This window comes from Artibeus jamaicensis, unplaced genomic scaffold (genome assembly GCF_021234435.1).
Source record: "Artibeus jamaicensis isolate MK-2021 breed Jamaican fruit bat unplaced genomic scaffold, CSHL_Jam_final contig_477, whole genome shotgun sequence".
Classification (NCBI taxonomy): Eukaryota; Metazoa; Chordata; class Mammalia; order Chiroptera; family Phyllostomidae; genus Artibeus; species Artibeus jamaicensis.
In genome coordinates, this window is record NW_026521854.1 from 8,395,639 (window position 1) to 8,419,486 (window position 23,848).

General features: G+C 52.0%; 1 protein-coding gene across 4 annotated transcripts; it reads right to left on the bottom strand.

Moving 5' to 3' along the window:
• Window positions 1-1,570: 1,570 nt before the first annotated feature.
• TPM4 (tropomyosin 4) lies at window positions 1,571-23,037 on the bottom strand. Of its 4 annotated transcripts, none has more exons than XM_037141915.2 (9): window positions 22,857-23,034; window positions 17,850-17,975; window positions 13,250-13,383; window positions 10,732-10,849; window positions 10,111-10,181; window positions 9,110-9,185; window positions 7,007-7,069; window positions 6,855-6,924; window positions 1,571-2,859 (listed from the first exon to the last, which is right to left on the bottom strand). In XM_037141915.2, exons 1-9 carry the CDS (start codon window positions 22,968-22,970, stop codon window positions 2,777-2,779), a joined length of 855 nt encoding a protein of 284 aa, XP_036997810.1. In that variant the 5' UTR covers window positions 22,971-23,034; the 3' UTR covers window positions 1,571-2,776. The 4 variants fall into 4 exon arrangements, with proteins under 4 accessions (XP_036997810.1, XP_036997811.1, XP_036997812.1 ...); XM_037141917.2 differs by lacking the exon at window positions 1,571-2,859 and adding an exon at window positions 5,694-5,859 and having other exon boundaries at window positions 22,857-23,037; XM_037141916.2 differs by lacking the exons at window positions 17,850-17,975; window positions 22,857-23,034 and adding an exon at window positions 17,346-17,605.
• Between the last annotated feature and the right edge of the window lie 811 nt (window positions 23,038-23,848).

Genomic DNA, 23,848 nt, shown 5'->3' on the forward strand with positions numbered 1-23,848 from the left:
CCGTGTCCAACTGCTTTCTCAACATCTGCCACTAGACTGGTCAGTCCTTCCAATTCAGCATGTCCACAACTGGCCTCATGTACTCACACTAGCTTATCCTGAATTACCTTCCAGCGGAAACCCAAGTTGTCTTCGAGACTTTCCTTTCATCCCGCCCATCCTGGTTCTCAGAGGTTCTAAGCAGCTACTGAATCTTGCTCTTCTGTTCCCATCGCCCCTCAGATCATCACATCTCCCATGGGTCTCCCCAGTCATCTTCTAATCCAGATTTTGCCTTGCAGTGTGCTCATTCTAAAACTCTCCCAATATCCACCCGTGGTTGGTGGGCAAGCTCCTCCACACAACCAGATCCTAACTGCACCATGTTCCACCCATCTTCATAGGACTGGGAACTCCCCAAGAGCTGGGACAGGCATTTACAAACACTGAGCACTTAAGTGCTTGGGCACAAGGATGACTAAAATAATACCGATTAGACTACAGCCCAAGGTAGTAGGGCAAGGGAGAACAAACTTGTCTAGTAATGGTAGGGCATTTAGAGGGGGTTTGTATTTTACTGACATTCTCATCTACCATTGAAACAAGCTCAGTGTCAGCTAGATACTGAACAGCAGGAAACGTTTTCAGTTGATAACAAGTGTTTGCACACTGCATCTGTGTTTTAAAGCAGGGGTGTCCAACTCATTTTCACCGGGGGCCACATCAGCCTCGCAGTTGCCTTCGAAGGGCTGACTGTAATTTTAGGACTATAAATCTAACTACTCAACTGTTAAGGAGTTGAAATGACATTTGGTCCTAAAGGCAACTGCAGGGCTGATGTGGTCCCTGGTGAAGATGAGTTTGACACCCGTTTTAAAGGCTTTCACTTCTTTTTTATTCCCTTGCCCCCTTCCTCAAGATCTGATCTTGAGGCAAATACCAAAACAATTCAGGTAGTTAAACTGCAGTCATCTTTGACACTTTTTTGTTTCCTGCCATCCAGTGTGCTAAATCCTAAGATTACATCTTTCAGATCACTTCTTCCTTCTTATTCCATGGCAGGTACTATAATAGAAACATCTTTCTAACTGGTCTTCCTGCCTCTAGTCTATCCCCTTTTTAGTCCCTTCCTGGAACTGAATGCTAAGTGGATTTTCCTAAAGTCAGTGGCTCTCCACTCCTGACCAATTCAAGTCCAGGCTGTCAGCAAGGTGGATCCAGCCTACTTACCAGCTTTCCCATTCCTCTCCTTTGTATATGCAGCACGCAGACAACCTTTTCCGGGCAGGCCTGTGCTCTCCTAACTCAAGCAAGAGGGACCCTCCTTCCTGCTCCTAGCCCACCTATGAAAATCCTACTCACTCTTCACAGCCTGGCTCAGGGCTGAAGATAACAAAGGACAGGAGCATTTGAGTTACTGAGCCAGTGTTCTCACTGTAAAGGATTATAATCCGCATATCATGAAATCATGGTGTAAAGCCAATAAATAAAATTTGCTGAGTTCATGGTACAATTATCTAGCCATCCCATTCATTTATTGAACCAAAATGTTTTATATGTATGTCCCCACACATTCTAAAATTCACACAAATTATACTTTATGTAAAAATTTATTTGACCAAAATGTAGAAAAAGTGATACCATTACATATGATACAGTTGCAAGAATCTAAATGAGAAATGTGGATTTTATTCCATTGCACAATTTGCTAGTGTATCTCCTGGGTAGTGTGATGCGCAATAAATAGGAGTGAGGGGCAGAGGAGTTGGGTAAACTAGAAGCAGGGTGATTTTTCGTTGGAACTGTAAACTTGAGTTGCCCCCCACACTGCTGGGGAATAAGGAATGTTTCAGCTGAGATGTTAACTGAAAAAACAAAAGTACAACAAAGCCGAACATGCTGCCCTGTCTCTAAAATACTCCACATCCAGTTGAATCAGGAGTTTCCTGGTCTTTTATGAACTTGGTCCTAACAAAGGCATTAAAGTCCTAGATAAGTAAATCTTCAATCTATCAATCCCTAAAGAGGAGATGAAGTTAAGCCAGTTACTTTACCTCCACTGCCAGAGAGGCCCCTTGTGCTTAACATTTAATGGAAAAATGCTCTTGCCGTTTGTTGATGGCTAACAGTCTTTTTGACATGGCTTCCTGGGCAGGACTGAATTCCACCATATTCATTCCTGCTGAGTGGGCGGCCGCATGTCAGAGTAAACATCATGGCTATTTCTCAAGCATTCCCAAGCTGACTGACTGTTCAGGGGATGTTTGTTCTACATGGTGGAGCGCGGAAAAGGGAATGCTTAGATTAATCTATCTATGGGTATGTCTTCCCACAATAGCCCAACGCCCTTTCTCTGCTCTGGATGGAAAATCTCCACCCGCTTTAGTGTGCCAGTCCCTGGCCTCCTGTACTGTGTGCGAGGGTGGCCCAGAAGTTCTGCTTTTCAACCTTTCACACTGACCAGTGACTAGATGTTAGAGTCTGTGTTTTTAAAGTGTGGGTTTGCCTAATCTGCCAGGAACCAAATGCCTTCGGTCTGTTCAATAAGAAACACCCTGCCTAGCTTAGAATCAAAATGCAATGTAAGAATAAAAATAGAGCTGAAAAATCTGGTGCCATTTGGGAAAAAAGGGGAAGGAATTAGATTAAACTGGTGCTCAAAGCTTCTCTGATACAAAATATTTGGTCAGATATTCATAATTTGCACAGATGCGGTAACAAAAGGAACTTCTTACAAGAGAAGAGAAAGACACGGAGGTCTAGAGCTTCCGTTGGAACAAGACTCTTCTGTACTTGGTTATATACAGTTAAGTTCGTTTAGTGTCTGATCCAGTGTCTGATGTAAGCCCACGTTCTCTTCTTTGGCCTGGGCAAGTTTTTCTGGTGAGGATTAAGAGTGGGAGAAAAATAAATTAATAAGCATCTTTGTTAAAGGTGGGGGGAGGAATGGTTTCTTAAAATCCATACTGTCAGAGCAGAAATCATAGCAGAGAAAGGACTTTGCACTTTAATTATAATAGGACATCATGGAATAATAGAGTTCAAGAACCAAATCTTGGAGTCAGATGGGATTGCCAGATTAAAATACAGGGTGTTCAGTGAGATCTGAATTTCAGATAAACAGTAAGCTTTTTAGAATTCGTACATCCCAAATGCTGCATGAGGTATACTTATGCCAAAAAATTATTCACTGCCCATCTGAAATTCAAATTTAACTGCGTGTCCTGTATTTTAATCTGCTGTATCTGGCAATCCTAAAGTCAGAACACCTAGATGAAGCCCCAGCTGTACCATTTAACCTTTCTAGGCCTCAGTCCCCCCATCTGTCAAATGGGGGCAGCAATACCACTGCGAGTTACTCTGAGAAATGAGCAATGCTTCAGGACTTAGGAAGTGTTACACAAACATAAGATTTTAGTCCTAAATATGGGTGATTCAATACATTCCCCCCCTAAAGACCAGTGCACTAGTCCTTGAGCTTTTGGGAGGAAAATATAGCCCTGTAACCCATCTTTCCTTTGGAGCTTCTGAGAACGGCTGTTGAACTTCCAAGCATAATTGTGTTATTGTATCTATGTGTTTACAGTGATGTAGTCAAACCCAGGCAAATGCAACGTGACTGAAATTGGAGCCAGACCGCACTGTGTTATTAAGTGATTGAGCTGATGAAACACATTTTTTAAAAAAAGTTAAGATGCCATTCAGAACTATGCGTGACGGAATACAAGGGAGAACTGGTTTGCCATGAGTGATGGCTGATAAGGGATTAGGCCAAGACTCATTAAAATACTGAAGGGAAGCAAAATGCCCATAAAATGTGATAGGATCAGCGTGGAAATTTTCAGAAAGGAAAAAAAGTGCACAAGATGGCAGCCTTTCAAACACAACTATGGAACTTTCATTCAACGAGGCACTTTAAAACCATGCCACTCTGACAGGGGAGGATCCCCCAGAGAGAGAGCAGTGAGCCAGGCCTATCTGGTCTGGAAGGACATGTGGTAATTGAATGTCCACTACTGTGTGAAACCATTTCTAACTAAGATACCACCTTTATTTTGCAGAAAAGTGAAGTAGGATGTTCCAGGCCACACAGCTGATGTAGTTGAGCTAGAATCTAAACCCAGGTACCCCATCTACAAACCCTGACCTCACTTCACCTTGCCACTGGATTCCTGGCATCTGTTTTGTTATCAGGCTTGAGATAAAATAACCTTCCTTGAAAGTGTTACTGTCACTGCCCTTCGAGAACCTCGAAGGGCCCACAGGCCGTCAACAGGTAGTAGGTGATCTGCACAGCCCCAAGCCCTGTCCACGAGGCTCCACTGAGGTGCTTAGTGAGACAGAATGACCAGAGAGGCAGGGCTACAGCTATTTCAAAGGGTGGAGGCTACAAATGGCTGGAAAATCCCAGGAACAAATACACAGAGAGAGCATGCAAAATACACCCACCTCCACACAGTGGGGATGTGTGGCAATGTGTGATGGGAGTGGATTAGGCAGGAGTTCCTGGTGAATGGTGGTTAGAAATAAGGAGACGCTCAGGGTTGTTTACGGGAGAAGTATTTTGGACCAATGACTATAAAGAAAAATTGGGACAGGTGCCCACCTGAATCAAATAGGACGAGGAATAACAAACTATAGGGACCTCAGACTGATGCTAGTTGGAGACTTTCACGATGTTTTCAGGTTCGAGGGGCAGTCTGGAAGAAGTGGCAGGATACCGACACGTCGGAGTTGCCGGGGCAGTCTGAGGTAGTGGAGGTGGAGGGCACGGAAGGACCGAATAGACTGAAATTTGGACTCTCTTGGGAAAAAATCTATGAGGTTTCGGTCACTATCAACATGGCCTTTTAATACCTGCAGGCTAACGTCATGAGTTCTTCCTTAACCCAAATGAGGTTCTTGGTTCTAGTAATTCAGGTGCGAGAGGAGGCGGATATTGGCGTCTCAGGCAACTGTGTCTGAGGCTCAGGTAAGGATCCTTCCTTTCTTTGTCACTCCAGCAGCTTCCACTCCCTCTCCCCACTAATGGGATGCTCTTTAATTCCTCGCAGGGTAGTTTCCTAAGGGCAAGGTACAGAGGAGAGCCTCACGCGGGAACTTCCTCCCAGGACCGGGAACTGGAGAGATGGCTTGTGAACAGTGAACACGGAGGGAACCCCTGGCACTGCTCTCAGAGTGGGGCAGAGACAACTGCAGCAAGGAATGAAGAGACCAAAATGCCGTTGCCGCTGTTTGAATCCGTAGAGCCAACCCCATTCAAGGGTAGCCTCTTTTTAGACACAAGCCTGCTGGTTTCTCCCAGTTCTGCTGATTCTGTGAAGCCGCTTAAGAGGGTGGATGAATCTCCACTCCAAACAATTTCTGTTTAAGGAAAAACAGCTACCAGCATGCAGATACAGTTAGCTAACCCTGAGCCTGTGAGCTCGTGCCAAACTGGCTTTTGTTTTCACGTCATTGGCAGAGAATCAGGTGGGCACAATTTTCTTTCTGAAATGAGCTCTTCATTTGGACCACCCACTTTCGGTTATAGCCACAGTCAAGAGAAGAGCATCATGGCTACTACGGCTCAAAAGCGGCAAGTGGAAATGAGAATAGGAGGGCATGCAGATGAGGGCTGCCTGTCTTTATTAAGGGCACACACAGTCACAGACACAGCAGAAGGCAGCCTGGAGGATCAAACCCAGAGGAGGAAATGGGGGGGGGGGGGCTTGTAGAAGCCCATAGGAGTGCAGGCGGCACAGTGAGAAGGCAGACGGTCAGTACTGCTAGGGCAGAGGGCAGCCCCTGCTGCCTCTCAGAGAGAGGTCATGTCGTTGAGAGCATGGTCCAGCTCCTCGCTGATAGCCTTGTACTTGAGCTTCTGAGCATACAGTTCATCTAGAGGGTGGATGTCCCCAAGGAGAGAGTTCAGAAGAGGTACAGGGGACAGAGCACGAGGGTCGGAATGGTGTGCCACAGGCGAGCAATGAGAGAAAGAAAAAAAAGTGAGAAAACAAAGCATGAACTAGGAAGAAGTTGTGGCATATGGAAAACAAACAAGAAAACAAAAGATCGACAGAGGGATTTCTAAGTAGTTTGAGATTGTGCAGGGAATTATTTATAATGCACCTTTGAAAGAGTGGTGGCCAGAAACGCAGAGCTTCTCCTCACCAGTCTCCTGCCCTGGGCTGTTCCTGACTTTCAGTGACGTCACCTGGTTCACACTTTGGAAGGGAAGCATTCCCTGGATGTGGAAACCTCACTTCCCAAACCAAACTCGGGATGCATGGTATGCATTTTGCACCCTTTCTGGATGAAGGAGGCAGCCCGGGAGATTCTGTCTGAATCCCAAGATCTGGAAGTCCCAAATTACCTCACGAAGGACACAGAACTTTTTTTAAAAGTTGGAACTCCACAGGGAGTTCTGGGATCTGTGGGCACCGGGCTTGCAGACTAGAGTCTTTATTTAGTCTCTACATTCTCTGTATTTCCGTTTTCTCATACAGTGATAAGCTCCGAGCTCTCTGGGAGAGAGCTCCTGTAAAAATGCAAGGCATCTAAAAAATGCAAGGCACCTCTCAGAAATGAGGAAATGGAAGAAAATTCTAAGGATTTCTTCTTTTTTTAAAATTACCCATATTTGGGTCTCTGTACTCACATGTGGAGCTAATTAACCAGAGGTATTTTATTTCTCAAAAATGGCAACCCCTGTCTGAATTTGATTTGCACTATTGATTCTAGTGCTCCAGACTTCCAGGAGTGACATCACTCTTCACTTTACTCCCTGAATTGAACACAGCCCAGCTCGGCCCCTGCACAGACTTCCCCCAACTCTCTGTGGATGTCCTAGGTAGGGGAGGCAGAACATACATAATCAGATGGTACTTTCATACCTTCCAGGTCATCGATAGTCTTTTCCAGTTTGGCAACTGTTCTCTCTGCAAATTCGGCACGGGTCTCAGCCTAAAGAAAAAGACTGGAGTCAACGCGGCTGCCTCACTGCCAGCTCCAGGAGAAACGCGACCTGCTGGATGTGATCACTCACCTCTTTCAGTTTGTCGGACAGAAGTTTAATTTCTTCTTCATACTTATCCTCCTTTTCAGAATACTGTGGGAGAAACCAAAACACTGCTTTTAAAAGGAGATAAAAAAAGCATAAAGAACACCCGTTCCCTGCTCCTCGGAGTCAAATGTGTGCTCAAACACGCCTAAGCAGCAGAGTGGAAGCAGACTCCTTTCCAGGCAGAACTGTGTGCAAAACTCGGAGACCCCGTGGGAGACCACTCTGGGACGGTGCTGAACTGGTAACCCGAGACAGTGTGAGAAAGTTGGAGCCAATGCCTGAACGGAAATGCCCGCCGTCTGAGGCCCTTCGTGCCTGCATTTCCAACCTTATTTCCCACCAACCTCCCCAAGGGGCCCCCTTCTTCTTCCTCCAGATTTTTTGTTCTTTCTATTCTCCCAGCTCTTGCCTATGACGGGGTCCCCAAGGATGGAATGTTCCTCTCTCCTGTTAGAAATCACCTGTCTTTCAAGACTTGACTCAGATTAGTATTAGCTAATATTTATCAATTGCTTGCTACGTTGCTGGATATCCTCAACCCCATTTTACTGATGAGTAAACAGGCAATTTGTCTAAGGTCATATGGCTAGCAAGTGACCAAGCCACGGATGGAACTTGACTCTGGAATTTGAGCTCTTGGCCATCATCATATTCTATAGCCCTTTAAAAAAAATTGTTTTCATTGTTCAATTAGTTGTCCCCTTTCTTCCCCCATTGCTCTCCCCTGCCCTGCCCACCCCCATCTCCCACATTCAACCCCCCGCCATTGTCCGTGTCCATGGGTCCTTTTACACATGTTCCTTGACTTGACCCTTCCCCTTCTCTCCCCAGTTACCCCCTCCCCACCTCTGGTCACTGTCAGATTGTTCTTTATTTCCATGTCTCTGATTCTATTTTGCTTGTTTGTTTTGTTGATTAGGTTCCACTTGTAAGTGAGATCATATGGTATTTGTCCTTCACCTCCTGTCTACAGCCTTTTTAAAGGTCACTACCTTGTAACACCTTTCCCAACCTTCCAAGGTCCCTCCTGTTGAAGTCCCAAAGGACCTTGTTATCTTGTCAGTCTCCTCACTCAACTTGACTCTGAGCCCTCACAGAAGCGGAGGTGGGCACTGCAGCATCTGTCCCCGTGGCCTTGGGCAGCACTTGGCCTGCACACGTGGACTGTATTTATTCAGCAAATATCCTGGTGTGGAATACATGCCAAGCACAGGATAGGACTAATGATACAGCTGTAAAGAAGTCAGATATGGACCCTGTCCTTAAAGTTCACAATCTAGTAAGGAAGGCATGCGATTAATTGAGTAATCCTGATAAATGAGATCGACCATTATGATAGGAAAAGACGTAGGTAGGGCCACGAAGCCAAGAAGCACCTAACCTAGATAAGCGATCAGGGCAGGCTCCTCAGAAGAAGTGCTATTTAAGCAGAGGCCTAAAGGATGAATGGGAGGTTATCAAGCAAAAAGCAAAGGAAAGGCCAACCTGGCAGAATGAACAACAGGTTTAAAGAACTGGATGTGATGAGAGAACATGGAATGTTTGGGAAATGGAGGTTCAGTGCCACTGAAGGGCAGTGGGAGGGGGAAGAGGAGGGAGGGATGAGGGCGAGGAACTCAGCGGGTGGGCCGAGGAAGACTGTATGTTGCTCCTCGTGTGATTCCATCCTGTAGTGACCACTCTGGATACTGTTTCAACCTAAAAAGCCCAATTCCGCCTCTGATATCTGCTGTTCAATCTTCGAGAAGGTATTTCTGGAAGAACCGAGGGATTCAAGTGGGGCGGGGGCTCCGTGTTTATAGGATGATGCTCAGATCTCCCCAGAGGAGGCTGAGCAGGTGTCAATCTCACACCCCATCTCCACCTCCTAAGAAGTGGAGACAAGAGATGGCTCCAAGCCCCACCTGGAAGAGGGGAACGCAGTCACCAGACCTCTTTCTGTGGGGAGAACCCAGCTGCTGGGCTCTGCAGCTGCTGGAAGTGAATACAGGTCAGATCCCTGAGAGCCTGGCATGTTCCTGGGCACCTTGGGGAAGAACAGAACAAGTCCAGCCAATCACCCTCCAAGTAAAGCCAACCACCAACCTTTTCAGAGGCAGCCTCCAGCGACTTCAGGTTGTTAGTGACATTCTTGAGTTCTTCCTCCAGGTCACCACATTTTCTACACAAAAACAAAGGATGTTTGTGTCGTCCCTTACGGCAGGCAATTCCGCTAAAGGCAGTCTTCCTGAGGAGGAATCCACACATGCCCAGAGCCTCCACAAGGAATGCGGGGGAAAGGTTAATGGCTTTTCCTGAGCTAAAGCACTGTGTACTTATCAAAACCCCATCATGCCTCGCAAAGGCGCGGCAGGCAGACTGAGCAGCTTGGGGAAGGTCTGTGAAGCGCTCCTGGGCTCCTGCCAAGGCTGAGGCAACAGGGCCTGTGGAATCCGTGACTGATGAGGCTGCCTCTAGAAGATGTAAGGACGAGATGGAGAGTGGGAGGCTGGGGGACAGCGACTGACTGAACAGCGATGGGAGTTTACACTGAACACTCCAGAAGCAAGAACGGGCTTGTGAAACCAGACCCGTCTCAGTGCTCCGGATGCTCCGTGGAGCTGAAGGGCCCAGGGGAGAGGATTTTGGGGGGTTTTGGAGCTTTCGGGATTCTGATCAAGCTTCTCACACACCCCCACCCTGCCTGCCCCAGAATGTGTCACAGCCAAATAATGACTTCAGGAGCAAAGCATTTAAACACTGAGGCGAGGTGGGGGCTACCCTGTGGGTCAGCTTTCTGTTAAGAAAGCACTGCCCAGTGAGACACTCTCTGGGAGAACGAGGCTTCTGGGCTTCTTTGCTACCAGCTCTCTCACCTCTGTTTCCCAATACCTTTGTGGGAGGAGTCAAGACGTGGGCAGCAAAGACACAGGGTTGCCACCTCTCTGTCAGCCACAGGAGCAAGGAGGGACTGAGCAATGAGTCCCAAACGCCCATCTCTTGAGTGGAGGCTCTGGTTGGTGCTGGCCAAAAGCCACCCCTCTGGCTCTGACCCAAAAGCTGAGCTGCCTGCTGCCCCCCCAACTCAGCCCTGCCCCTCCACTCACAGTTCTGACACCTCAGCACGCTCCTCTGCCCTCTCCAGCTCGCCCTCCAGGATGACCAACTTCCGAGCTACCTGCAGAGACAGAAAGGATGGTTGGAGACGGACCCCAACAGCCACACCTAGTAGGGTGTGCTCCCAGTGCACGCCGTGAGGTCACGCCCAGGCTATCTGCCATCGTGGGGCTTCCTGCTGCTTCTTTAACTCTGTCCTGGAGGCCATCAACACGCTGTCCCTTGGGTCCCAGGAGAAAGGCAGACGGGAAGGGAAGGAAGAGCTAAGACCAAGGAGGCAAGCAGAAGGGGCACTGAGCTTCCGTTGTCTGAAGACCCACAGCTGGGGACCATGATTCCCAGTTTTAGCCAAACTGCACTCAAATACCCAGCTGATCTGGTCAGTTGACTTCCCTACCAAGTGAGACAAGCGTCACAGAATTCCCCAGGAACTTTTGGCATTGCGGAAGACACAGTTCCTAGCCAAGTGTATCTCTGGAAAAACAGATGTGGATACAGATGGACAGCTGACCTACCCGAGAGCTTCCTTTGGGCGGTCCCGGGATCTCCCTATCACACATCCATTTCCTCCCCACTTCCTGCCGCCGCTGCCATCTGCCAGCCCCACTCACCTCCTCATATTTGCGGTCAGCCTCCTCTGCAATGTGCTTGGCCTCCTTGAGCTGCAGCTCCTGGATCTCCATCTTCTCCTCGTCTTTCATGGCCCGGTTTTCTATCACCTTCATTCCTCTGCAAGGAGCAACCTGGTCATTAGCGCCCCATCACACACCTCCACACATCTGCTCGCCTAAGCACTGCTCAGACATCTGCCAAGAGCCGGACTCCAAAAACGAAACCGTGGAGCTGCTCGCATGCACTTTTTACTTTTACTGAAATGCCGGACACTGTTCTAAGTGCCTTAAACGTAAAGCCACCCCACAAAGTAGCAGGCACATTGCCCCCATTCACAGAGGAAGAAACCAAGGCACAGAGAGGCTCAGTGACTTGCTCAAGGTTATATAACTAGTAAGTGCAGAGCTGAGACTCAAGCCTGGTGGTCTGGCTCCGGAGTCTGTGCTCCCAATCCTAAATCACCTCTCCCTAGTAACAGGGCATAATTCTACTCCAGCTGTTACTACAGTGTGATCAGAGGTGCGCGCCTGCCTGCGCGGGAATGATGAATCCTGCAGCGGTGGGAGAGGTGGTGTGCGTGTCACAGAAGACCTTCCAGAAGAGAGTCCACACGTGAATGAGGAGGGGAAAGGTGTTCTTCAGTGAGGGCACTCACTGTACAGAGAAAGCCCCAAAGAAAGGACACAACATGGCAGAAGGCCGGGGTGGCCAGACCATAGGCTGGGCACTTGAGATACAGGCTAAGGGTTTTAAGCTAAAGGGACAGGGAACCACTGGAAGGTTTTAAAAACAAGAGTGAGTGGAAATCAGAATGATGAAAGGACTGCAGTGGAAAGGTAAGAGCTGAATACCAACAAGGTGAGGGATGAGGATAGTGGATCCCTCCTGGGGAGAGCAGGAAGTCCCCGTGACTCAGGTGACTGACCATGAAATGAGCTCCCTCTGGCCTACACTGCTTGGACTGACCCGGGTAAGTTCAGCACCTCCAGCCCTGGCTGGTGTGGCTCAGTGGATTGAGCGTGGGCCTGGGAACCAAAGGGTCGCTGGCTCAATTCCCAGTCAGGGCACATGCCTGGGTTGTGGGCTAGGTCCCCAGTGGGGGGGGAGGGGTCACATGAGAGGCATAATCGACATGTGTAGTGCCTGCCCAGAGCCCAGGAGCACATACTTCTGTTGTCTAATAAACACCTCCACTTGGGCTGTCACTGCCATTCCCAGATGTTGCGACACCCTGCACACCTGTACAAGGCCTCAAGATCAGCAGGTAAGCGAGCCTGGAAAACCCGCTGCAGTCCTGGAGAGATGAAGTGATCTGCCCTGGGCCAAACAGCAAGTAGCAGCAGGCCCTGAACCTAGACCCTCCAGATCCCAAGTACAGAATTCCATTTACCAAAAACATTAATCTCTAACATCAGTGTCACCAAAGGCTTCTGGTGACGTGATACAAGTGAGGGGCAATTCTAGGCTTGTAGGGTTTGCCCTGGGGACATCTTGAAATTGAGACATCCAGCCAGGCCGATCTGACAGTGCACATAGACAGCAGCTGATCCAGGCCCCACCACAAGACCTTGTGATGGAACCCTCACACCTGCCGTGGTCCCCCCCTTCCCTCTAAGTGGCTAAAGCAGAGCCTGCCCTGGGATCTGAACCCTCAGCATGGGCTGTTCCACTGCACAGGAAGAAACTTCCTGCTTGGGCGACTCCCAGAGTACACCCCCAAGGTCCTAGCTGGTTGCCCCCACCCGCCCCGGTTGGTTTCTAATTTCTGGTTTTGGTTACCACAGCACAGTCAGGAATAACTCCTTTGGAGTTCATCTTGGAAAACCACGGTGGATGGGTCAAGTGAGAATTCTGGTGGAATCGTGCACCAGACATGCACGACCACGGGCCTGGCCCACACGGCCGCCGCTCAAAGAACCCATTTACAGCACACAGAGGTGGCTGCTTCTGTGAATCACACAGTCTGCAAGAACTGTGCCAGGAAACCGTCACACTCCAGAAGACAGAGCACCCAGGAAGCAGAAGTGCAGGGCTCGTGCCACGAGGGTGAGGAGCACTGTCAGCTGCAAGTTCGTGCGGGTCCCTGACATGCTGCTGTAGCCGTCCAGTAGCCCAAAGCCTGCACGACTGCATTGTCCACAATCATCTATGCATGGCCCGTCCCACGTTTTAACTTGCCTTCTTTTCACATCACCCTGGCAACTGATGTCTTGAAAACATGGACGAGACACACAGCAGCCTTCAGCCTCTGCAAACTGACCACTACTACAGACATACTTGCAGTTCTATCTGCACCCTTTCTCCCTTCTTTTGCTGTAGGGAGTTTTTCTCTGTTACCACCCCAAGACAAACACTTCTACATACAGTGTGATGGCTTTCAAGGCGCTGTCACGCATTGTACATATCTGCATGTTCATGTCGTGTGACTGCACATACCCGCGCCCCAATTCTGTGAGGCCATTCACATGTATCTCCACGTCCCAGAAGCCATCACCAGCGCTGGGTTCATATCCTTACCTCTCGCTCTCATCAGCAGCCTTTTCTGCTTCCTCTAGCTTCTGCAGGGCTGTGGCCAGTCGCTCCTGAGCCCTGTCCAACTCCTCCTCAACGAGCTGGATGCGTCGATTGAGAGCTGCCACGTCCCCTTCAGCCTGGGGAGGTGAGAGGTGCGGCCAGGTTAGGAGGTAACAGGCCAGCAGTGGGAACCCCACTCACACAGTGCCTTCCCCACAGCTAACACCCCCCCACCCCAGAGCCCATCCAGGAATCCAGGCAGTGAGGAATCCACACTCTTTTCCGGAGAATGTGAATTTTCTGTGTGATCTTTCCCAAAAACATCGGGGAACACCTGCCACACAGCAAGGACGGTGTGTGTCCCAGTGTAGGATGGGTGGTCAAGGAACAATTGTCCCGTACCCTGGGAGAGGACAGTCCTAGCCTCTGTGTGCATGGGACTCCTAGAAAACAAGGCCACTGGGGACCCGGTTCACCCTGTCACACAATCAGGTCTGTTCCCATTCACCTCAATGGCAAGATAATGCAAGAAGATAGAGCCCTCAGTTAAATCCTGGCTGTCCACTCAGGGGAAGAAGGCAGCCCAGATGGAACACCACCCTGAAGTAAGTCTAGCCAAGAGGTGATGGGACAAAATATGGGAAAGAAATCTTGGCATGGAGAAGACACTTGAACAGTGCTGCTGGCTTTTCTGGGAGTTTCCCCATGGAAACGTGGCCAGGGTGCGCCTAAAGGAACTCCAGGATCAGAAAGTGTTGGCTTGCTTTGCCAATTTGTAGCCACGTGGCATGAGGCTGGCTGCTTCACGGCTCTGAGCCTTCCTGCCTTGTTCCTCCACTCTGCCGTGAGGACTGTCACTGCAGGGCGAGGCACTGTACCAGGCACCTGGTGAGTCCCACTAAATGGCAGCTCCCACAAGCATGATTTCACCTCATTTAATCCCCGTGTGATTCATCCATTTTACAGAGGGGAAAACAGAGAGGCCCAGCTAGGTGAATCAGTAAGGAATGGCCTCTTGTGCACCAGTCCAGGGCTCTTCCTTTGCTCAGCCTGCACCCTGAACCTCAAAGTTCTGTGGGGGTTCCAAGGCCAGCCACACTCAGGAAGGGATATTTAGAGGGGGTGCAAACGGCCCAACTGAGGGGAGACGTGAAGGCCCAGGTAAAGCCACACCGGCATCATAACATCAAGAAAAATACGAGTCTGGATTGGGGTAGGCTGTAAAAACGCCTGGGAAACCACTCCCTCCCCTGCTCCTTTAAACAGCAGACATCTGGGGTGATACAATGCGGCCAGAGCTGCTGCAAAACAGAGAATGGGGCAACTTCTCTCAGCTCGAGTTCTAGCAGCAGAGGCAGGGGAAGCTCCCACAGTTGTTTCTGACAGCAGCCTCCTCTGAAACTTCAGTTTGGAGACTCCGTTAAAAACCACTGATGAACTCTGTCAAGAAATGTCACCCACTCCTCCTAATGAGTGCCTTTCATTCTTTCTAAATGACATGCATCTTAACTCCTTCAGCAGCTGGGGCAGGAACTGAATTACCTCCTCCCAATGTGTTTAAGTACATTCATAGTGATATTGTACAACCAATACCACTATGTAATTCCAGAACATTTCCATCACTCCAGTAAGAAATCCTATACCCATGAGCAGCCAAGGAATTGATTTTTAAGATCATACAGAGGTGCCTGATTTAAGAGTTGTCTTTGGCCCTGGCTGGTGTAGCTCAGTGGATTGAGCGCAGGCCTGCGAACCAAAGGATCACGGTTCGATTCCCAGTCAAAGCACATGCCTGGGTTGCAGGCCAGTTCCCGGCAGGGGACATGCGAGAGGCAGCCATACATTGATGTTTCTCTTCCTCTCTCCTTCCCTTCCCCTCTAAAGATAAAGAAATAAAATCATCAAAAAAAAAAAAGTTGTCTTTGAAAAAAAGACTGAGCAGCTCCTTATACCAGGGATTCTGAATCCTGAAAACCACGCTTTGGGCACATTTTCAACTATCTGGAATTCAAAGAGTTGTGAGATGCATTCATCTGTTTGGATATGTGTGTGTGTGTGTGTGTGTGTGTGCATACATATATATGTATGTATTTTTGAAAAACTGCTAGTCACTGCTAGTCATCTGGGGCTCCACCCCTTCCTGCAATCAAAGCTTCTACACTCTACAAAGGATTTCCCTTATAAGGTAAAAGAGGCTTGCTAGATACATGTGGCCAAGGAACAGGAAGATGTCGGTTAATCACACAAAAATCTAAATGAAACCAGCTGTTGGAGGCAGCCCCAGAAGTCTGCCACACGCCGGCTCTTGGCTTTATCTACAAGTGACTGAGAGAGGGCTCCTGCCCCGCCCCAACTGGGCCCCATTCCTTTGCCCAGGAACCTTCTTCAAGCTTTTCCCCTCCTGACCAAGAGTAGCACGCTTTGAAAAGCGAACTTTTTAAGATATGTACAAGTTTCAAAAATATCCTTCTTCCCGAATGGACTGTCCCACTCCTGCCTTGGCTTGTGGCTGAGGGCCATTTTTAAGCAGAAGTAATTGTCCTCCAGTGAGATGACTTGGGATGAGATCAGAGGGAGGATTACGGCGGTTCCGTGTGCGAAAGAGGCCAAACCGGCTACTGTGGGAGGCTTCCAGTACTAAAGGCTGCCACTCAGGCCAACCCGAAGCAGTCTGGGGCTCAACACCCACGGGCAGTTCCACCTTCGCCACCTCTAGGCTCTCCGCCCTGAGTGCCAACATTCCAGCTTTCAGGGTCCCTCAGCTTCCACCCTCTCCCTCAACTTTTTTGCCTTTGAGTATTTCCACCACCGGGTGTCCTGTCCCAGAAAATTCTAATTTATTCTGTAAGACTCGGCTCAACCTCCATTTTGAAACTTGCTGGATGGCCTCCTCCCTGCCACGATCCCAGAAAGAACAGACACCCCTACAATGCAAATCAGCCTTGTGTGTCTTTTCCCCTCATCCTCATTAGACTGTGAACTTTTGGGGATAGAGCGGGGCGGGGACCAGGGATGGAGCACCTACTATGTGCCAAATGCATGCAGAGAGGTTTTACTCCTGCGAGGCTCCAAATTACCCTAGGGAGTCGCCATTATCATCACTCCTACTTTACCGATGGGGGACTCTCTCCTAAGTACCCAGTGATAGGAGATGGAAGTAGAATCCAGAGTTCCCCCCATCCCCAGGGGTTGCCACCATCTGTCCCATCCCGAGGGGCAGTCAGAGGATGGAGAAGGTGGCAAGGCCCTCTCTTCATTCAGCCCCATTATCTGCCTCAGGCCCTGTGACAAGCAGCGGAGGTTCACAGATCGATCGCGGATTTGGGCCCCGTGCTAACATTCCAAGATCTTCTGGAAAAGGCAGGGTTCCTCTGGAGGCCCTGGTTCCCGCAGGGGCCAGATGGGCAACGAAAGGCCGAGGGCTCGGGGCTGAACTTCCGCCCCTTGCCCGGAGCAGACACGTCGCTGCCGCGCCCCTGGGAACAGCTGGGAAAGTTCAGCGGGAGCCAGGAAGCCTCAGCAGAGGCGAGAAAGTGCTACGCAACCTCCCCCCACCCCAGTCCAACCCCAGACAATGGAAGCTCGGTCCCACTCTCACTTCCCGCTTCTAGGTGCAGCCATGGGTACCCCCCACCCTTCGGACCCCGAGGCCAGCCCGAGTCCGAAGGCTGCACGGTGCCTCCACCCGACTCCGGGATCGCAGGAGCACTAGGCCCCATCCCCCCATTTCCCGCTCGGCAAGCCCCTCCCGACCCGCCTTCGGCGCTCCTTCCCCAGTCCCAGGCCCGGGAAGGAGGAGGGCGGCGGAGGAAAGGGTCTCAGCAGCCAGCCCCTTAGCGTAGGTGGAGGGAGGAGGCGTTGGCGGGTCTGCGATCGGGAGCGGCCGGGCTCTAGGGCGCGAAGGCGGGCAAACCCGGGGGCGGGAGGAGGCGAATAGCCGCTGCGGTGGTGAGCCGGCGGGCGGGAGCGCGGGAAGCGTGAGGCGCTGGGAGAAGGGAAGAAAGGAGGGAGCTCGGGGCGAGCTGGGGAGCGGGGGGCCGGGGAGTACGCCGGGCCGGGGGCGCGTGGGCCGGAGCGGGGGCCCGGGAGCGGCTCTCACTTTCTCGCGCCGCTCGCGCTCGCCGTCCAGTTCCCGCTGCAGGCCCTGCGCGCGGTCCTCCGCCTCGTCCGCCTGCTGCTGCAGCGCCTGGATCTTGCGTTTCACCGCCTCCAGGGAGTTGAGGCCAGCCATGGCGCGGAGGCGCGGGGGCGCACGCAGCGGGCGCTTGGCTTGGCTGGACTCGGCTTCGGCGAAAGCTGCAGCAGCCGCGCCCCAGCCCCCGAGCCTTTGCTTTCGCGGGTGCCGCCCCCGCCCCTCCCCGCCCCTGGCCCGGCCGCCGTCGGGGCGATGAGGTCACCCGGCCCGGCCGCCGACGTCAGCACCGCTGGGGGAGGGCCTGACGTCGGCACCGCTGGCCGCAGCTGCTGGAAAGTGCCCCTTTTCGGGACTTATTTGGAGAAAGCACAGGGAGGCACCGCCTCCTCTTCCTCCTCCTCTTCCTCCCTCCCTGCCCGGGGCTCCAGCCCGGCCCTGCCTCGGGCGGCCGCATTCCTGCGCACGTACGTCCGAGGCCTTCTTCTCTGTCAGCTCCAGCTTCTCTTGTGCGTCCTTCAGGTTTTCTGAGTATTTGTCCAGTTCATCCTCCGTCCCCTTCAGTTTCTTCTGGAGATGCGTCAGCTCCTCCTCCATCTGGGGACAGAGCGGGGAACGTGTCAGTTTGGGGGCCACGTCCCGTGGCAGGGGCGTCTCCCCATTCACAAGAGTCCTCTGCCTCTCTGGGCCTATTTCCTTCTCTGTAAAACAGGGGATAACAATACTATGCACCACTCAATGAATGGTATGTGTGAGTATGATGTTCACATCTTTCCTTGTCCTGGGACCAGATGTGCTTATCTTTTGGGGGGGTCCCTCAATACTCTTGGGGACTCCAGTACAGCTTTGGAGAAACTGGCTCGTCTTCCAGATTCACACATCCAGTTTCAGGGGTGCAGCCTCCCCGTGATCTGGGTTAAACTGAAAGGGGGAGTCTCATACTGTAGGCCTGAACTGTCCCTGTCTCCAGCTGATCCCCCTCTAGTTCTGCACACCCCCAGCCAGGGAACCTAAGTGTATGTTTGTCCTCCCTCTGCCTAGAACCTGTCATGGCTCTCCATTACCCCAAAGAGTGGTTCTCACACTGCCTCACAAAAACACCCTGAGAAGGTTGAAGGGCTCAGATGCCCCACCACTGCTGGACTTTGGGGGCTTGGCTAGAAGAGTGCTACCCTTCAAAGGCCACTTTCTTCTGAATTTCCAAAATTTTGAGTCGGCCTTGTTTCTCCTGAGAGTCTTGGCCCCCTCCCTATGCCACCGTTTGAGGAGCTCAGGTCTATGGGATAGAAACCACACAACCCGCCTCTCCATCTCTGCCCCCAGCACACCAGTCAATGGTCAGCTCTGGAAACCGTCTCTACCAACCCAGGTGGCCCCTCCCCCTCCTCCCACTTCTGGGCTGGGTGGTTAGTCCAGCTCACACTTTGATTTGACTTATGCCTTTGGTAGTTTGACTCCTGATTCTGTCCATGCTGGGCGGGGGGGCTGCCCTGGCCCCCCCTTCCTCCTCCTCCTGTGACCTCTTCACAGCAGGAAGCCCAAAGCAGCAGACTAACTATCCCCAGGTCACAGAGCACAGGAATCTAACCCACTTCTAAGCAGGTCCTCATGTTGGGCCTGCTTTCCTGCATCCCTCTGACTTCCTTCTCGTCCTTCCTGAACACGGTCTGTTATAAAAGTTGCTGTGCCTGCAGCTTTTAGATCAAGCTGCGAATCTGATCTGGGTTACATGTTCATCCTTAAGGTGTGCAAAGTGTGGGAAATGTGTGTGTGTGTGTGTGTGTGTGTGTGTGTGTGCGCAAATTCTTAAAAGGGCCCCTGTCCCAAGGTGAGACCACCTGGCCTTCCATCCTGGGGCCTCTGAGTGCCTGAGGCTGAGCTGGGGAGTGGGGAGGGGGTTAGAGGATCAGAGCAGGGGGAGGGTGGCAGCAGCTCGGGCCTAAATCAGAGTCTGTGGGCCCGACCTCCACCTCTAGGCAAGGATCCCAGAAGCCTGACTCCAAACCTCAGTTCTGTGACCACTGCCCCCTTTTCTAACCTCAGTTTCCTCTTCTGCAAAATGGAAGCCTTGACATGGTGGTATCTGAGTGCCCCGGACAGCTACAAAGATGGTTGGGGTTTTGATGACTTCCTCTGGGGAAGTTTGGACAGTGGGTGGGCACTGGCATAAAGTGGGCAGGGGGCTGTGAAGCATTAAGAATGTGCCAGGCCTGTTACTGAAGGAGCGTATTATAAAAGGGTAAACTGAGACCCCCAAGGAAGGAGACTGCCCAGGGTCATACAGATAGGGGATCTGAACCCTTGTAAGACTGACTCCAGGCTGGCCTGCTGACCGCTAGGCTGTACTGTGCCCGCTGCTCAGCACACCCTCCTCCCACTAACCTTCCACACCCAGTGCCAAAGCCCCTTCTCTGGGTGATTTGTCCTATTCTGGGCAGAGCCCTTGCCACTCCCTCGGACCCTCCAGTCCCTGTCCCTCCATGGCCTAGCCCTACCATGGAGGCAGGGGGCGTCCCTCTATGTCTGGCTCCATCTCCCCCAGCCTGGGGCTCCTTGGAGTCAGGCCTGCGGCTAAGGTCACTCTGCCTGGGCATCACCCAGCAGGGGGCTGGGCACTCAACGCGGAATCCTGGAAGAAGTTCTCAGAATGAATCAATGACACAACCCCAAACCCTTTTGTGGTTGGAGCGGGTATAAAAAATAAATAAGACTGATACTAATCAGTTCCTTTCCCTCTGGAATCCACACACAAAGCGAGTGCGGGTGTGCAGTACCTTGCTGGGAGGTCAGAGGCTTGCCTTGCCTCTGGGAGGTCTCAGACAAGTCACTTGCTTCTCTGGGCCTCTGTTTACCTGGTTGTAAAACAGCTGAGAGGGGCATGGACTACACACCTTAGTCCCCATGAATGGGGGCTTCAGGCAGGGCTGAGTCAGGATGTGGGGTCAAAGGCCAGTTGTGGCGGATGTCACTGCCCTGGGAGAGGAGCGGGCAGGAAGCAGGCAGGCTGGGCCTCTTGGTCCCATTCCCACTTTCAAAAGACAGGGGTGGGGGTGGGGAGTTAGGAGGGGCCTGGAATGGGGACTTTGTTGTAGGGTCCCTAAAGGCCAGGCCGCTCCAGAGATCCACACTCTCTGGCTTCCTCTGAAGCATAAGGCACTCTGGGTAAGCTGAGTCCCTCGTCGCCTCCTGCCTCTGTTCCAGGGTAGGACCGGCCATTGCCCCTGCGGGGCTCTGGCTTTTGCTTTGGACCTCTGGGGCCTTGGGTTTTATGTCCAGCCATTGGAAGCATCATTTGCCCCCATTTTTCAGATCAGAACATGGAGGGCCCAGAGGGGCGCAGCAATGTGCCCTGGGTCACAAAGCTAGATGATCCAGCCTGGATTTGTGCACAAGTCTACCCTGGTGGGAGGCCTTGAGGGGAGAGAGAGAGAACGAACGGAATGAAAATCCAGGTAGAAAATCTGTCTTTGTCTCCTTGGCCACAAGCTTCTTGGGGGCTTTGAGGAGCCTTGCCTTTTGAACTTGAGTCTGCCTTGGTAGAGTATACTATATCAGTCACTCACACCTTAGTGAAAATTAGGGCCATAAAGTTGCTTTTATCTGCTAAGCCCCTAACTGTGAGGGTTGAATAATGGATGGAAGCAGGCAGCTCAGGGCTAGCACAGGATGGGCGTCTGTGTTTGTTAGGGAGGGGCACAGGGAAGGAGGAGGGACATTTGTGACAGGGAGGGCTGAGTTGGAGCAGAGCAGTGTAGATGTGTCACAGCTCCAGGATGGAGGGGGAGGGAGGAGCTTAAAGGGGAAGTAGGGAGAGGCAGGAAACGACCCTGCATTTATCGAACATTTGCTTTGTGCCAGGTGTCATGACAAGGGATCTACCTACGTAGGCACCACAAGGAACTAGCACCGTCTCTTCCCCATTTCACACACGAGGACACCAAGGCACAGAGAGAGGTAAAGGCCTTGGCTCCAGGGTGCTTAGTGACCAAAGCTGCAAACAGGGCCAGTCTGAGCTCAGCCTTGCTTTACCTGCCAGGCTTGCCTGGCACCTGGGCTGGGCAGGGCTGGGCACTTGGTGTCACCATCTTGGGCAGCTTCTGGGGCTTATTTGAGACCCTGCCACTCCTGAGAGCTTGGCAATTGACTCCCGAACAAAGATGAGCCCTGTTGGGGGCAGGGCACTACAGAAGGGGCGTAACCCCCTTCTTTCCTCCTATGGCTGCTCTGGCCACTTAGACCCCTACAACTGATCGACTTCAGCTCGGCCCAAGCCATGGCCTTGGGACCACCCAGCCCAGGCCTCTGCCATTGCCTCTCCAATAGCTATCTGATGTACCCATATTGCCGGGGCCTACTGGGACTCTCATCCCCAAAGCTCTCGGTCCGGGGCCTCTGCCTGCCACAGACAGCCTGCCTTGCCCTGCAGAGTTCCCGGCAGGGACAGCGGGCACCCCAGACAAGCAGAGCCTCAGTGAGATTCTCAAATCTCCACTCACCCCGGTCTCCAGACCTTCCCAACCACACGGGGAAATGGACCTCCGGGGACCTGGGTTCCATGCCCAGCCATCGGAAGGCATCCTTTGCCTCACCCAGCTGCCCCTGCAGCCAGTCACAGCCAGCCCCACCTCACACCCACTCCTGGCCACCCTTCCAGGGCAGTCACCAGTGTGGGCCTATAGGCTCACAGTCACACAGGCACAGGGTCACCCCCCACACACACACACACACAAGCCTTGCCCTGCCACCCTCCTCTCAACAGACACACACACACACACCCCAACGGAAAGAGTAACCCCCACCAAGCACACCCAGGCCAATCTCAATACAGTCACGTGGACACACACACTCACCCTGACACTCGCATATTCCATTAGTCATGCCAACTTTTGTACAAACACACACAGAGCCAGACTCTCCCCCATACACACAACTCCACACGGATACCACCATTCACACTCAGACTCAAAAACACATCCACACTCTTCCACACTTGCTTTCCAACTGCTCCATGCTCGTACCTCTCTCTGCACACTCTTATTTTCACAGTGATCACATCCCTCCACACTCCAGAACACATACACAACTTTCACACACACAGAGATGTTCAAATACACGTACACACACAGTGTCCCACCACCGCCCCATCCAGTACATATACACCCACACTGACAGAGCCACCCAACACACCTACACACACCCTTAACGTTTGCACACACACATCCAGCACCACAAACGTCCCTGCTTACTCACTTGGCTCCCACGGGCCCTGTTGGGTGTGTCCTGTCAGTCCTCTCTTAGCCCAGGGTCCCCTCCGGGAAGACCGCGATTGCCTACTCTTTCCTGGCTGGAGCATCACCCCCTTCCCCTTACCGACCTCCGGGTACCAAGGTCCCTGAGAACCCAGCCCTCAGCCTCCCGCTTTGCCAGCTTGGAGAGGGCACTGGGCAGCCTCATGCGGCCCTGTGTCCAGCCCCTCACCTGCTTGCACTTCTCCTCAGCAGCTTTCTTATCTGACTCGGCTTGCTCGGCTCGGTCGATGGCGTTCTCCTTGTCCAGTTTCAGCATTTGCATCTTCTTCTTGATGGCCTCCATGGCTGGTGGGAGGGGCGAGGCGGCAGGGTCTGTGGCAGGGTCTGTGGCGGGGTCTGTGGCTGGGACGGAGTGAACAGCAGGGTGGAGTGGAGGCCCTTATAGCCTCCCCAGGGGGTGCCGCCCTGCTTGGGCGAGTCTTGGAGGAGGCCCAAGCCCAGGCTGGCCGGGCCAGCCACCACTTGCTCTCTCAGGAGGACTTGGCTAGCATACCAGTCGCCTGCAGCCCATACCTTATTTGGGCCTAGGATTTTCTCAAAGAAAAAAAAAAAAAGGCCCAACCTGTTTCCATTTTTAACCTGGTGACACAGGTCCCTTGTGAACATGGGGGCACAGTGCTGGCCCAGGAGGATCCCCGGTGGCCGGCTGCTTGGCCTCAACTTCCCCATCCGTGGTTGGGAGGGCTGAAGAGGGCTTGGCGGTGGGTGCGGAGTGGACTGGGAAGGGTCCTGCCTCCCTTCTCCTCCCCTCTGGGGACTGCCTCCAGGAACTGGGGTCAGGCACCCATCCCATCTGTTGCTGCCCTAAGGGTCCTCGCTGGGCCACTGCCACCTCTTTCTGGAGGGTCTTTGTCTCCTCATCTTCTCTCTCCATCTCTGTTTCTCCCTATTGTCTGTCTCTGCCTTTCTCTCTTGTCATTGTGTCTGTCTCCGTGTCTCTGGGTTTGTCTCCACGCCCTTCCCTCTGTCTCCCTATCTCTCCGTCTCTCCCATTTCTCTGCATTTTTATGTCTCTCTCCCACTATCTCTTCAGGTTCTTTTCTCTCTCCCTCTCTCTATCTTCTCCATGTCTCTCTCTCTCTGTTATCTCCCTTGCAGCCCATGGAGCCAGCTCACCCGAGCAAAATGGACCCCAGCTGTCTTTCCCTCAGAAGCTCTCAG